At 32.1% G+C, this 15,577-nt stretch overlaps 1 protein-coding gene across 1 annotated transcript in view; it reads left to right on the top strand.

Moving 5' to 3' along the window:
- Positions 1-6,740, top strand: part of LOC126880383 (transmembrane protein 214) — a 134,253-nt gene extending 127,513 nt beyond the window's left edge. Inside the window, exons 9-10 of the mRNA XM_050644210.1 lie at positions 3,453-3,571; positions 4,052-6,740. Coding sequence (XP_050500167.1) covers positions 3,453-3,571; positions 4,052-4,172 — 240 coding nt within the window. The 3' untranslated portion in view covers positions 4,173-6,740. The remainder of the gene's footprint in view (positions 1-3,452; positions 3,572-4,051) is intronic.
- The last annotated feature ends 8,837 nt before the right edge of the window (positions 6,741-15,577 follow it).

The following is a 15,577-nucleotide window of genomic DNA, read 5'->3' as shown; positions in this document are numbered from 1 at the left end:
CGATACTGAACACTGATTCTTCCAATTTATTCCGTATATCGCTATGGGTGAGTCTTCTGTATTTTACAGCCAAATTCTTTAAAATTCGTTGGCCTCTGTGGTGACTGAAATCTTTCTGTCCTACCGACCCCTCCAAACCGATGTAACAGGATGTTTCTCTTTAGTTGTTGACTCAACCCTCGAACTGACGATTAAAATATACCAATTTTTTGCTATTTCTGTTTGATACATGTGGTATTTTCTAATAGAGCAGTAACAGAAGAGACCAGAAGAGATTTGCTCAACAAAAGGATCTTTACAATCACACTTATAAAAAAATTCCAATCTAAGACATTCGTCATTTAGAAATTAACATATTTTTATTGATATCTTAAAATAAATTAAACAAATTAAAAACTAACATTAATAAAGACTAATATTAACACTTACTACTGCAAATTTTACGAATATTTGAACATCAACCACTGTATATGTATATAAGCTGTACACTCCCGTGGAAGTTATAGTTGTTTTTTCACTTTAATGATCCGTTAGGACATGGTGGATCAGTCCACTTTTCTTCTAATCTGTCTCCTCAAAGCTTCTGGTGTGTCTTCGTTTCCGTCACTACTTTTCTCCACTCATTTCGGTTCTCAGTCTTTTTTTTTTCCAGTTTCGAATTCCCATAACTCTTAAGTCGTTTTCGACTTGCTGTTTACATCTTGCTTTTGGTCTGCCTCGTGCTCTTGTCTCAAGGGGTATCCAGTTGGTAATAACTTTAATGGGATCATCTTCACTTTTTCTACTTATATAACCATACCACCTTATTCTTCGTGCTTTTGCTTCTTTCACTATGTTTTCTCCTTCCATCCATTGTTCTATTTCGTGGTTCATCCAGGGTCTTCTTTCGTTTTCATTTATTACTTTTGGTCCCAGAATGTTGCGCATTATTTTTCTTTCAAATACTTTCAGCTGTTCTTCTTCTTTTAACGTTAGGGTGTTGGTTTGTATGGCATACATTACCACTGGCCTTATGGTAGTCTTATATATTTGCATCTTTGTATTTCTGCTTAATTTTTTATCTTTTATTATTTTTTTATTTTTGTGGTAAGCTCTATTTCCTGCTTGTAGTTTCTGTTTCAGGTCTATTCTTTCATTATCTCTACTAATCATCGTTCCCAAGTATTTGAATGTATCTACTTCCTCAAATCTGTAATTATCTATTATCATTTGTGTTAGTCTTGTTTTCTTGAATCTGCTTGCCATCAACCACTAATTTCACTAAAAAACTAAAGTTGAAAAAGTCGAGTCATTGCACTCTTTTAGTCCATTCTGTTGCTATCTGTCAAGTTTTCACAATTCAATCAAAAAGTCTCACCATTTTTAACTTAATTATGTAGCACGATTATTAAGTAATTGTTATTTAACCCATTCAGCAGTTCCGTATGACTTTGAACATACTTTTAAGGTGTTTCAAAGAAAAAAAAGTGATATTTCTAGGGTGAGTCTAATAAATTGAGAAGGGACTGTACACTAAGTTTAAATAAGACATGCACTGCATGTAAACAAAGATTTTACTTGTTAAAGCTGTTCAAAAGTATCTATTCGTTCCATAGTAACAGTCTATTAAATATCACTTTTTCTCTTTTCTCGATTATTAGATTTTATTGTAAAGTGTATAAACGATTGTAATCACACAAACGGTTATCCAAAAATATTCAAACCCTTAACCAAATAGCCACCTCGTTCGTTGCTGGTGAAGACATCGCTGTCAACTAATGTTTACGTCTACTCTAGTCTAGTAGAATACATTCATTGAGGAAGGCACTCTGTTGAAACAGCTGTAGTGGCATTAATTTACATTTTGTTGAAATATTGAAAACAAAAGTTTTCAATGTTTTATTGTTAGATAAAATGAACTTCCATCAAGTAACGGACAAATCAATATGTGATAAAATGGTTGTATTGTCAAGTAGTTGATGATACTATTGGTAGTGTGCAATTAAATTCAATATAATATCTATTTTATGGTAATAAAACACGGAAGCAGTACATTTTATTTTATACAAGGTGTCCCAAAAGTAGCGGAACGGTTGAATATTTCGCGAACTAAACATCGGATCTAAAAACTGAAAAATATGTTTTCAATAATTTTTAAAAATCTATCCAATGACATCAAATACGATCCCCCACTCCACCCCTTGGAGGTAGGGTGGGGGGAAACTTTGAAATCTTAAATAGAAACCCCCAGTTTTTATTGCAGATTTGAATTTTTTATGTAAAAGTAAGTAACTTTTATTCGAGACATTTTTTTCGAATTATGGATAGATGGCGCTATAGTCGGAAAAAACCATTTATCTTGATACCATAGGTAAATTATAGAGACGGTCTAATATCTCGAGAAATACACTTCCAAATGAAAAACCAAACAATACATGTTTAATATTTTTTTTTAAAACCTATCGAATCACACTAAACATGACCCTCCACCCCACTCCTTAGAGGTGGGGTGGGGGTACCTTTAAAATTTAAATAGCAACCTCCATTTTTTATTGTAGATTTAAATTTTTCATGAAAAATTAAGCAACATTTATTCGAAACATTTTTTCGAATTGTTGATAGATGGCGCTATAATTGGAAAAAGACAATTTATTAGCGCCATCTATCAACCATTCTAAAAAATATTTCGAATAAATGTTGTTTAAAATTTAAATAGCAACCTCCATTTTTTATTGTAGATTTAAATTTTTCATGAAAAATTAAGCAACATTTATTCGAAACATTTTTTAGAATTGTTGATAGATGGCGCTATAATTGGAAAAAGACAATTTATTAGCGCCATCTATCAACCATTCTAAAAAATATTTCGAATAAATGTTGCTTAGTTTTTCATGACGAATCCAAATCTGTAATAAAAAAATGGAGGTTGCTATTTAAGATTTTAAAGTTACCCCCCCACCCCACCTAGAGGGGGTGACGTGGAGGGTCATGTTTAGCTAAATTCGATAGGTTTATTAAAAATATTAAATACATATTTTTTGGTTTTTCATTTGGACGTGTATTTCTCGAGATATTAGACCATTTCTATAATTTACGTATGGTATCACGATAAATTGTTTTTTCCGATTATAGCGTCATCTATCCGTAATTTGAAAAAATGTCTCGAATAAACGTTGCTTACTTTAACATATGAAATCCAAATCTGAAATAAAACCTCGTGGTTTCCATTTAAGATTTCAAAGTTACCCCCACCCCACCTCTAGTGAATAGAGTGGGGGATCGTATTTGATGTCATTGGATAGATTTTTACAAATTATTGAAAACGTCTTTTTCAATTTTTCGATCCGATGTTATATTCGACCGTTCCGTATATGAATATTCGACCGTTCCGCTACTTTTGGGACACCCTATATATCCTATAAGTATATGCTATTATAGTACTATTTTACAAAAATATCATTTTTTAATTTCAGGTTGAAGCTTATTTACCAGGATTAGTTGAGAATTCACAGAAGGCCATAAGTGAAGTTTATATAACATCAGTTTTATATTTCAACAGAGGTGTAGACTATCTTAAAAATGAAGTATTTGTGTATGTATAAATTTTATATATTATTTTCAATAAGCTTGAATTTGTTTGGTATTAAACATTTATCTATTTACATAAAAACTGTATGTCTCAATAAGTTCTACCCATATATTAAATTAAATGAAGAACCAAACATTCAGGGAGTGAAGTTCTAATACTACATTATAATACTTCTTAAACAACATATAAACAATACTAAGCTTCAACACAGGCCAACCAATTGTTTTAATAGTTATTTATGATATAAGTGTCAAAAGTACAATTTTAAGGCACACATGTGAAGGTTTGTTAGGGCACGTGTTAAATTCGTATATTGTGACATTCCATAATCTTTACAATAATTACATTGCTCGAAGACCATTTTTTAGCATTAAAAAAATTGAAGTATAAAAATATAAATACAAAGTGTTAATTATTTTTTAATAAAATTTCTATATTTGCGTTCTAAAGAAACAAAATTTCTATATGTTCATTCTGTTTTAGGGGCCAACTCTCACCAGAAAACATGCAGAGAGTGGTTGTCGAAGCATTTAATACGACACAACAAAAGGCTGTTGAATACTACCACTGGATTTATAAAAAAGTTCAGACGAGCATCAAATGAAATACGTATGTTGATTAATTAGGTTTTTCAATTTATTTGAACCAAAAATCCGTTACTACCACACCAACTTAGGTTCAGTTTCAGAAATAATTTTGCATACCCCTGTATACAAGATCTATTTCGAATGTTTGATATTAGAACTTGCAGATGTTTGTGACTTTACTGTTAATATTTTCATAGGAATCGTTTGGTTGCGAGATATTGAGTACAGTACAAAAATAAGTTTGTTGGTAGTTCTGCTGGACAGTAATAAATCTACAATTTTTTATACATTTCTTGTCTTTGGTTATAGGGTGAGAAACTAGATGAATGAAAGCGTACTGCTAAGACATACTATTATTTAAGTTTATTGTTTTAATTTATAAGTTAGATGTGCATGTAGAGAAGCGGTGTGTAATTAGGTTCCATGAAATCTCGTAACGTGACAGTTCGTAACTATACAAATTCGTAACTCCAACCTTTAATTTTTTTAGCAAATTTAGTATTACTGAATTTAATAAAAAAATCATTTTGCATTCCTTTGTATACTAAAAGTAATGGTACTTTTTTAAGACGACTTTTTTTTAGATATATTTCACACCAATTTTTGCATATGTTCTTGTTAATATGACAACTAAAGAATACATTTTTTCATTTTCAACGAAAACATTTCGTTTATAAATTCGCAAAAGTGTGTGTGTTGTTGCGTTGCCGCTCGATGGATTCTTATGTAGTTTTTTCTTCTGAATCCAAATCTGAAAACGGCATTTCGATATTTCTAACCGTCTTCGAGATAATCGACCTCAAAGTCTAAAATGTGACGTCACGATCGTTTTATTTTCTGCCGACACACTACACGTCCAGCTGAAATCGTTGCTATTAAGTAGGCTAGTTTTTTAATCTCGATTTTTTAAGCAAAGCACAGGTTATTTACATTTGAGTTTGACACTTCGTGAATGTCAAACTAAATTTTAATTAAGTATTAATAAAACATCAATGACATTTGATAGTGAATTTAATTATTATATAAAATAAATAAGATGTCCAAAAATACAATTTGAGTATAGTTTAAAAGCAATAATTTATTAACAGCTTTAAAAAGGTTTATACGAGTATACGGCCTCCCCTTTATGATAAATGGACTGTTCCATTTGCTATGAAATTAAAATATGGTCGGTTCGCTAAACTCGACACAACTGGCCAAGTGATTTTAGTAGGTAATTTTTTTGTTTTTTGCGAATTTTGCCAAAATTGGGAAAATTACTAATTATTTAATAATTATTAACTAATTAGTAATCATTTTTTTTGCCCAATTGGAAAAATTATCGACTAAAATCACTAGCCAGTTGTGTCTGAGTTAAGCGAACCGACAGTATATGAAATAATATTGTTTGGTATAAAAAATTATGGTCTGATATATGCAATTACATTCTTCTAATGGAAAAAATATTTGAAGATTTTTCTCAAATTATGGATACCAACAACATTTTCATTTATAACTCTTTTATTTTTAATGTGACGAAAAAAAAGTTATTCTTCATAAAAATCTCTTCATGTTCTAAGATTTATGATGTAACCATATATAAAATTTTATTAATTTTATACGAGGTATATAAAAAATATGAATTTCGATCAAGAGTAAACTACCTTTATAGTTCATAACATTTAAATTAGAATGATATAATTGCACATTAAAACATAATTATTAATTCTAAACCACTTTTCATAATAGCAATTTTCCATATTATGAACTAAAATGCGTATATAAACAAAGTTTTCGTTATGATAATGCTCGCATTTTCAGCTTGTTTATCCTGAATTAGAATTATCATTTTAAAGTAGTAAAACTACTGTTAATGGTAGATTATATTTATTTTAAGAAATAATTTTCAAAATAGTATATTTCTCCGCGAAATATGAAAAATGTTTTAACCTGATGCTCGTTCGTTAAATTGACAAAACGTAATTTCAATTTTGTAACTGTAATAAAAGTTATTTTCCACGTGAACAAAAATAAACAGAATTTAATTTTGACGTTACGAATATGTATAATATGTAGTTACTGTCGCCGTTACAAATTGTTCTTTACCATTTGTACAGTTACGAACTGCCGCGTTAAGAGATCACGGTCACGGTATAATCACTATTATATGTAAAACTGTCATTTTAGGGAAGCATCACATGTTAGCATATGAATATTTTTAATTAATATAAGTCATGACAATATGAACAAAAAGTGATTTTATATTGTTTTAACTTAATTTATTTATTAAAAATTTTTGAAAACTAAATTTACAATTTATATTTTTACCACTCTGCGTAAACAGCCAATAAACAAATTTTTGTTTGACTTTTCTCCAACCAATTTTTATTAAAACATAGAAAACTAGAACATTGCATTTTGTCATTGATTTTTAAACCTGGTGTAAAACTATCTTAGTGGTAGTAGTATTGAATAAGGAAACAAGTCTGTTGTTTTAAGTACTGATTCATTCAAAGGTATGTAATATTTTGTAATTTTTATCAATTTTTTTATATATTAATTATTGTCAGGATTTACTTTGTTGAAATATATAATTTATTACTTAAGTTGTTTCATTTTCAATTTCCACGACCATGTTAATCTTTCGGATCGAATTAACGTCATCTCTTGATTGGAAAGGCAACTAAATTAATACTAAAAAGGTAACAACTATATAGGGTGAGGCAGATAAAGGGCCTATTAGAAATATCTCGAGAACTAAAGGCAACTGAATTATGAAAATTGGATTAAGGGGGTTTTGAAAAGTGATCTATTTGAAAATGAAAATATTTTCATCTATTTGATACTTCCGGTTATACCGGAAGTTGTTTATAACTTCGTTTTCTTAAATAGGACACCCTGTATATTTTTACATTTTTGGATTCTCCTCGATTTCTTCTTTCTTAAAATATAAGGTTTTGTAACATTATACAGGGTAGGTTAAAAAATAATAACGTTTTTTTATTAATTTCGTAGCAATATTCACACCCTGTATAATTGTAGTAGTTTGATATAATAAACTCTATTTGTGTTCAAATGATTTTTAATATAGTCTGCTATTGTTAACAATTATTAGTACATATAGCTAAATTTTTAATTTTAGTATACAGGGTGGGTCGAAACTTGGAATGAGTATTTTCCGAGTTTTCTTAAATGGAACACCCTATATTTTAGTATTGTAATAAAATGATATTTCGTGCTACTTTTTTACTTCTTAAGCATTCCCTATACCTAACTGCTTTAATTTGTGCTTAATTGTTAATCGTACCAACAGTCTTAACTTCGTTGGTATTTTGATATCTCGACCATTATTGGCAATTTTAAGTATCAGTCTAGAGTCTAGATTAATATGTGTTTATTTCCAAAAAATTATTTGTGATTGAATATTTTCACGGCCAACCTGATACAATTTCACATATTTTGTGTTGCAATTAATGTTTATCTTGAATCACCAATAACTCACAAATTGAAGCAGTTAGGTATAGGGAATACTTAACACATTCGCGGACACGCTGTCATTTTATACACGTATTCTTATGGAGTAAATGACTTCATATGCAGTCATGACCGCGAATGTGTTAGGAAATTAAAAAGTACCATAAAATAGCATTTCATTACAATACTAAAATACAGGGTGTACCAATTAAGAAAACTCAGAAAATACTCATTCCTAGTTTCGACCAACCCTGTATACTAAAATAAAAAATTTGAATATACCAATAATTCCTAACAATAGTAGACTATATTAAAAGTCATTTGAAAATAAATAAAAGTTTATTATGTCGAAACTACTACAATCTTACAGGGTGCGAATGTTGCTACGAAATTAATAAGAAAAGGTAATTATCTTTTAACCTACCTTGTATAGGTAATATTACAAAACCTTATATTTTAAGAAAGAGGAAATCGAGGAGAATCTAAAAATGTCAAAATATACAGGGTGTCCTATTTAAAAAAACGAAGTTACATCAACTTCTGGTGTAACCGGAAGTGGCAAAGAGACCAAAATATTTTCATTAAATACTTCACACCTCAAAACCCCTATACTCCAATTTTCATGATTTTCTTACCTTTAGTTCTCGAGATATTTCTAATAGGCCCTTTATCTGCCTCACCCTGTATATTTTGCGGGATTTTTGATGAAATTTCGCAGGAAAATAAAACAACGGAAAAACAATTCAATGATTTTTTCAATACAGTGGAACCTCGATAAGTCGGCCCCCGATAACCCGGACCGATTTTCATCAGACAAACATTTCAATAATAAAAATGTATGTATTATGTTAAAACGTTTTATCTGTAGCCGCTTCTGGAATGTCTTAAAAATATCGAGTTTCATTGATAAAACTTGGCTTCGCCCATAATATAATATTTGAGAGATAATGGGTACTTGTGTAATTTAAACTATAGGGTAAAAATGACTCATGGCACACGGCGGTTCATTATCCATTATCGGGCTATCGCAAACAACAGGCATCTTTTATTCCTTTATTTATTTTCAACTGTCTTTTAAAAAATTATTTTTAGAACAATGGTCTTTTAAACTTTAAACAATGAAAGAGCCACTGTTCTTCAATAACATAACATCGCTCCGATGGCAGACGAAATTGACACAACCGAAACTGACTGAGTTTTTTTTTACCTAGAAATGAACAATACTCTACCTATACTGTCTATACTACAACTATAATAGGTAAGTTAGATGTGTACTGTGCATATATATTTCATGTTGTTTTAATTATAACGGACTTTATCTATAAGTATACCGTATTTTATTAATTTTTACAATGCTCTCCGGCTAACCCGGATCGGCTGCGGTCCCGATTAATCCGAGTTATCGAGGTTCCACTGTAATTATACTATAACTTAAATTTACCTTAAAAAATCATAGTTTTACCGAAAACTTGAAATATTCCAATTTGTTATCAAAATGCTACTGCCATGTGTCATGTGAAAGCACTGTTTTTCATTGTTAACAATTAAAAATAAGCGCTTAGTAATACAATGACACAAATTTCTTCAGAATCTTATAGGGGAAGCTTTAAACTTTGATTTGGCCACTTTCTGAGTTTCATAATAATAATTTTGAACCGAGTTATTAAGAGGAAACAGTAGCAATCAACAGGTAGCGAAAACGCCTTCCAAGATTGCGGCTGTAATTTTGAATATTTTTTCGAGATATTTGGCACACGTATTCCTAAAATAATAAAGAATGGCGGTACAGAGCCCAATTTGAAAAATATATTAATATGTGGAAATTACTCTGTAATTAAATACAATATTAAAAAAACGAGCCTGTACCGCCATTAAGAAGAACAAAAAAATAAACTTTTTTATCCGATGCCTAGATTTTGTGTCATTTTGGAACTATGTACTAATGAAATAAAAAATTTTAGTAGTTCCAAAATGACACAAAATCTAGGCATCGGATAATAAAGTTTATTTGAAGGAAGTGTATTTTTATGTTCTTCTTAATGGCGGTACAGGCTCGTTTTTTTAATATTGTATTTAATTACAGAGTAATTTCCACATATTAATATATTTTTCAAATTGGGCGCTGTACCGACATTCTTTATTATATTACGAATACGTGTGCCAAATATCTCGAAAAAATTTTCAAAATTACAGCCGCAATCTTGGAACGCGTTTTTGCTACCTGTTGATCGCTACTGTTTCCTCTTAAGCCTTGAAAATGGTCATTTTCATTTTCGCATTTTTCAAATTTTAAATCAGGTGTAACTCGACAACAATCAATTTTAGAGAAACATACAAGAGACCTTTTTTGCTCCGAGTGACCCAAATGATCTAAAAAAATTTGTCCGAAGTGAAAAAATTGTTTTTGTGAATTGTTTAAACAATTTTTCGATCAAAGTACCGCCTGGCACCTTGTGGATTTGTTATAAGAACCTCTTTTTGAGTAAGTTTGTACAAACAAATCGAATCAGAATAATTTACTTACCGAGGGCGACGATACAGCCCAGGACTATATTCTGTTGATGTAAGTCTGATGCTTTTTAGTACAGTGAGTAATTTTTTAAATGTCCGGTCAGCTAATTTCTGATTTGAATTGCCGTACAGCGCGAGTTGTTTAATGACCTTTTCAAGATGAAGATCATCAGCATTTTTTTTCGCTTATTAGTTTGACTCACGGTTAAGATTCATAAATAGCAGCTGTGCTGTTCTATCGAGGTTTCCCATCTCGTCAATAATTGGAAAGTTTAAAATAAATATTTTAAGTGGACTAATTTAAAATAATTATTAAGCAAATATCTCTGCTCATAATTTAAAATGAATATTAAAAAAATCCCGGGAACTGTGTAAGAATTCTCTTTTCCGGGAATCGGGATTTTCATTTTCTTACTGATTTCCCAGAAATGGAGCTCTATTAAGAAATTTAATTTTAAATCTATAAGCTGCATGTAGATGGCGACAGAGTAAGAACATTCTTATAATAGCGTTTATTCGGGACAACTACTTTAGAGTTGATACGGTCGGCGATTCATTAGAGATTGAATCCCATGAACGTAGTCTCGTGTGCCTTTTTAAAGGTTTCTTACTTATTCCATTCAAAAACCTAATCCTCGTACCGTAAGGGGTACGTTAGGATACTGTATGAAAGGGAAGAAGAAGAAGAACCAGTATCCCTGTTAGTGGTGGGGCAGATTTATCTGAAACCATTCAACCAAGATGGGTGTAACGTAGGTTAAGCAGTGCGTTATTTCCAGAGTGGGAAAGTTAAGAAGCTTAAAGGAACATGAGTAACTACAGTTCATGAAATTATAATCGAAACTAATACCCGCCTACACACAACGTCTTGCCTGAGAGCATGCCTGCAGAGACTCGTTTGTGCAGGTGAGATCGTGTGTATGGACGGCAAGACTGTATCGCGCACAGTCCTCCAAGCGCGGACTGTACTCTCGTCGACATGCTGAAGATTTTACCTGTGCAGTTATAGGTTATACAGTTTTACTTGAACGTGTGGCCGGGGGTTCAGTCCGTTGTCTTCAGTTCCGCAAAAGTTTTCGAGGTGGATAGACCAAGATGGGCGACATCAGAAGTGTTACACAACATTTTTTAACTGAATTTATAGAATTATACAAATCTTTGCTGGCATTATGGTAAGTGAGTGAAGTGTAAAGAATATTCCAACAGGAATAAGAAAAACGAAGCCTACGCTTTAATGGCAGAAAAATTAAAAAAGGTAATATTTTATTTTTTTTATTTTTATTTGTTTCTAAAATACGGCATACTTTAAAATCAAATAATTTTTTACCGTTTGGTATTTAATAAAGATTAACTATTATTTTTTCCAATATTGGTATACTATTATTGAAAACAGTTTATACAGTGCGCTGTTATTTATTTAACACAGTGCATTAATTTATTTATTTTTAACATATAAGAAAAACGCTCGGAAAGGTCGATTTTTAAAATAATTATAGTACATTATAACATCAATGTTTTGAACTTTACGCGATCCCTCTTCAGGTGACAGGCATAACTTTATTTTTTTTAAATAATAAAGTACATCATGCGACACCTCATTTAAAAGCTTTTGGAATACTGATTACAACAATGTATATTACTTTAATGCTTTTTGAGAGCGTAAGCGCAAAATTTCGGTCGAATTCTTTCTAAACGCATTTCTTTTTTTTTTAATCCTGAGAAAACTAATAAGTATTTTTTTTAATTTAAATGGCTTTTACGTGGTAAATGGCTTTACATGTCTCTGGAATAATTTTGAATAATGCTTGATGGGAGATTGCTCCTGAAAACCTTAGATCCCTGTAAGTTCTACCAGTTGCCAAAAACCTTAACGTACAGGATAATCTTTCATGAGGAGATATAGAACGGCGCATAACAGTATCTTCTTTTTTAATTATGGGTGTCACCAGACGCAGTAAATCAGTATAGGCTGTTTCATCCATTCTAAGATAACCAAACCAGTCTTCAGGATCATCTCTCAAATCTTCGATTAAGTTAACATGTGAATGTATATTTCTCCGCAAGAGCCACTTTTTACTCCACTTACTTCTACAGCGTCGTTGCTTGTTTGTTTGTTGCTTTTTTATTAATAAACAATACAATAACGCTCCCATTAAAAAAACCTCTTCCGTGCTGCTCATCGTGTCGAGTTCTCGAAAGACTGAAGTTTGCGCAGTCCAATTTTTTACGTAGACTGCACGTGTGGACAACGTACGGTGTACCGTCTTTTTGTTCCGTCATGCCTGCACAGTTTTGGACTGCACAGGCAAGACGGTGTGTGTAGCCGGGCTATAAAACACAACGTTTAATTTATACGTTACGTTACGGTAAGAGTAGATAATTTGGTAATTGCATTTTACACAATAACCGGTATTTGTATACCAATTACCAGAGTAGACGGTAGATGTAGGGAGCCCTTTATTTTCTGCTTTTAGCGGTAATTGTATGCATTTCCCAGAGGATCTTATAATCTTGGTAGTGGTAAAAGCAAAGATTACACCAACGACTTGGTGTATTCTTTGGTAAAAGTGAGAAATTCAAATTATAGCGATCGCCACGCAAGATCAATGCTTTTATTTACCTCATGCGTAATCAGTCTTCAGTTTGCAGTGTTTATTGAGACATCAAAAGTGTTTCTATCCTGGTTTGGCATGTGCTTCGTGTTTAACAATAATGTTACCTACCTATCTTTGAAGTGTTTTCTATTGGGACCGTGCAAGTTCGGAAAAGCGACACCTTGTTTCAAAGCTCGGCAACATTTTTCGCACTTTTAATTATATTGGCCAATTATATTAGTTCTGGTTGCTGGATAATTGTCAAGGCCATATCCCAAAAAAATATAAGAAGAAAAGTAAGATTGAGGTTATGTTATTAAAAGGTAAACAATTTGTATATAGTAATAAATAAAATTAATTTATTAGAATGCAGTACTACAAGCAAAATATAATTAATTAAATTTACTTTTATATAATAATTGCATATCATATCAATATTGTGGAGCAACATATAATTTTTCTTCTTCAATGATAGTAGGTATGAAAACGTCAATTTGACAATTCCAATTGACAATATGAATTATTTAAGAAAGTTCTAAGATTTCTCCACTATTCGCGCACGATCGTTTCCCGTATCCCTTCCAAGTACTTGCACACCGCGAATACCGACATAACGTGTTGTGTTAACCTACCTACAGAAGAACTGTACATTACATTATCTATTGGGCACGGAGGTAGAACAAGAATGTTGAAAGAATAGGAAAGAACATGACTGTAGAAATCATAATGATCTTTTTGGATTTGTGAGAAACTTGCCGGAAAAAATCTAATGTTCCAAAAAAGCTTTAGTAGCGAAACCTATACTGTCAAAAAAAACGAATATATAGTAGATGTCAAGTCGATTTAATAGATATGCAAGCCCAAAAAGACAATGAATTCAAATTCATTTTCGTCTAGCAAGATTTGTAGAATTACGGCTGTTGAAAACTAAACATGCAGAAAAAGTAGCTTTAGTTTTTCTTGACAAATTTTGTGCCTTTGGAGCTCCTAGCATTCTTCAAATCGACAATGGACGAGAATTCTCCAACAAAGTTATAGAATTACTGTTCTCCATTTGGAAATACTTGAAGATAGTACACGCGGTAAGCCAAGACACAGTCAGTCACAAGGATCTGTTGAACGTTAGAATTAAGACATCGAAAATACACTGAGTTCCTGGTTGTAAAGCAACCAAACAAACAAATGGTCAGAGGGTCTGCGATTTGTACAATTCGCCTCCACGTGTTCGGTATATGTCCTTTCAAAGCAGTACCGCTCCGTAGCACTATGCCGCCACTACCAAAACTAACGCTCTGTATGAGGTTACAAACTGACATACTGTTCGCCAATTCTTCTGCGTAGACGAAGTTTTGTAAATATTGCTTTCATATGATGAATGCCGGATGTAACCTCATACAGAGTGTTAATTTTGGTTGTGGCGGCATAGTGCTATGGAGTGGTATTTCTTGGAAAGGAGATACCGAACTTCTGGAGGTGATGGGTGAATGGCAGGGCCGTGACTACCATTGGGGCAACCGGGGCCCCCGTTTGGTTGGCCGTGCATAGATTGTAACGAGGTCAAATAAACTTTTTAAAGTACTTTCAGTCAAGTTCTACTTCGAGTTGTCCGATTGTAATAAGTACACGGCATATTAATTCTAACAACTTCAATGGTCGATTTTAACCTGTTTCACCTACACCATTATAAAAAATTTTGTCTCAAAATTTCTCCATGAAGTCATCTCATTTTCTTTGCTTTTAAACCACAAAGCAGCTCAGTTTTTTAGATGGGCTCTTATAATTTCTTTGCAGTCTTCGAAGTTCTGCATATGTTGGAATTTGTTTTTTAAGATTGTAATGAAAGGTACTGGATGTCGTTTTCTAATATACCCGCCAATAAATTGGATTCTGCTCTCATTAGAGCTGTATATAATTAGTTCTCGACGGTCCCCTCCTTTTTGAAATTTTCCTATCTTCTTAAATTTTTCTTCCACTTTTTCCATATTGAATTTTAACGCATTCTCGAATTTTTCTTCCACCTGTTCAATTTTCTGCATCTTCTCAGCAATCTGGTTTACCTCTTCCTGCATTTTCTCTAAATAAACCTTCATACAGTTGAGTCCCTGAATCTTTACCCGTGCGTCATCATTTAAAGCATACGAAATAAGTCGATAAGTCGGAAATTGAAATTTACTAAATCCAACAGCAAGTCACTTACTGTCACCTGTCACTTGCTGTTGCGTTTAGCAACTTTAGCAAATTTCAATTTCCGACTTATTTCGTATGCTTTAAATGATGACGCACGGGTAAAGATTCCCGGACTCAACTGTATCTTCATATTTTTCCAACTCCCAACGAACAGTAGCGTTCGTTGTTCGTTGGGATGCACTGAAGTTCTCATACCAATCTGAAAGATGTTCTGCAATCTGAAACATGCTGGGCTGGAAGATTTAATGCAGTCAATACATTGAAACACAGATTTTGCGATGCTTTGAAGTGCCTTCAAGTCTAGTTCTTACAAGTAATAAAATAAATGAAAGAGAAGAAGCAACACAACTGAAAAAAAAGAAACGAGAATCATTCAAATTTGTTTTGTTACTAGTTGTGTAAAATAACATCCTTGAAATCCTCAACATAGTCTAGAAAACACTGCAATCAAAATCTTTGGATCTTTTAATAGCTTACAGTTTACTTGAAGAGAGCCTCTTAAAACTAACTGAAATGAGAGGACAATTTGAAACCTTCTTTGAAGAGGCTTCAAATATGTGTCAACATTGGGGAATACCAATAGGGTTCGCTCCAAAAATAATGCGGAAGACAAAAAACTTAGATGAACTATGCGAAGATAAAAGACTGCAAGATACCAAGTAATGCTTTAGAGTAAC

Source organism: Diabrotica virgifera, chromosome 2 (assembly GCF_917563875.1).
Source record: "Diabrotica virgifera virgifera chromosome 2, PGI_DIABVI_V3a".
Lineage (NCBI taxonomy): Eukaryota > Metazoa > Arthropoda > Insecta > Coleoptera > Chrysomelidae > Diabrotica > Diabrotica virgifera.
Note: the sequence above shows the minus strand (reverse complement) of the source record. Positions and strands in the feature narration are given on the sequence as shown.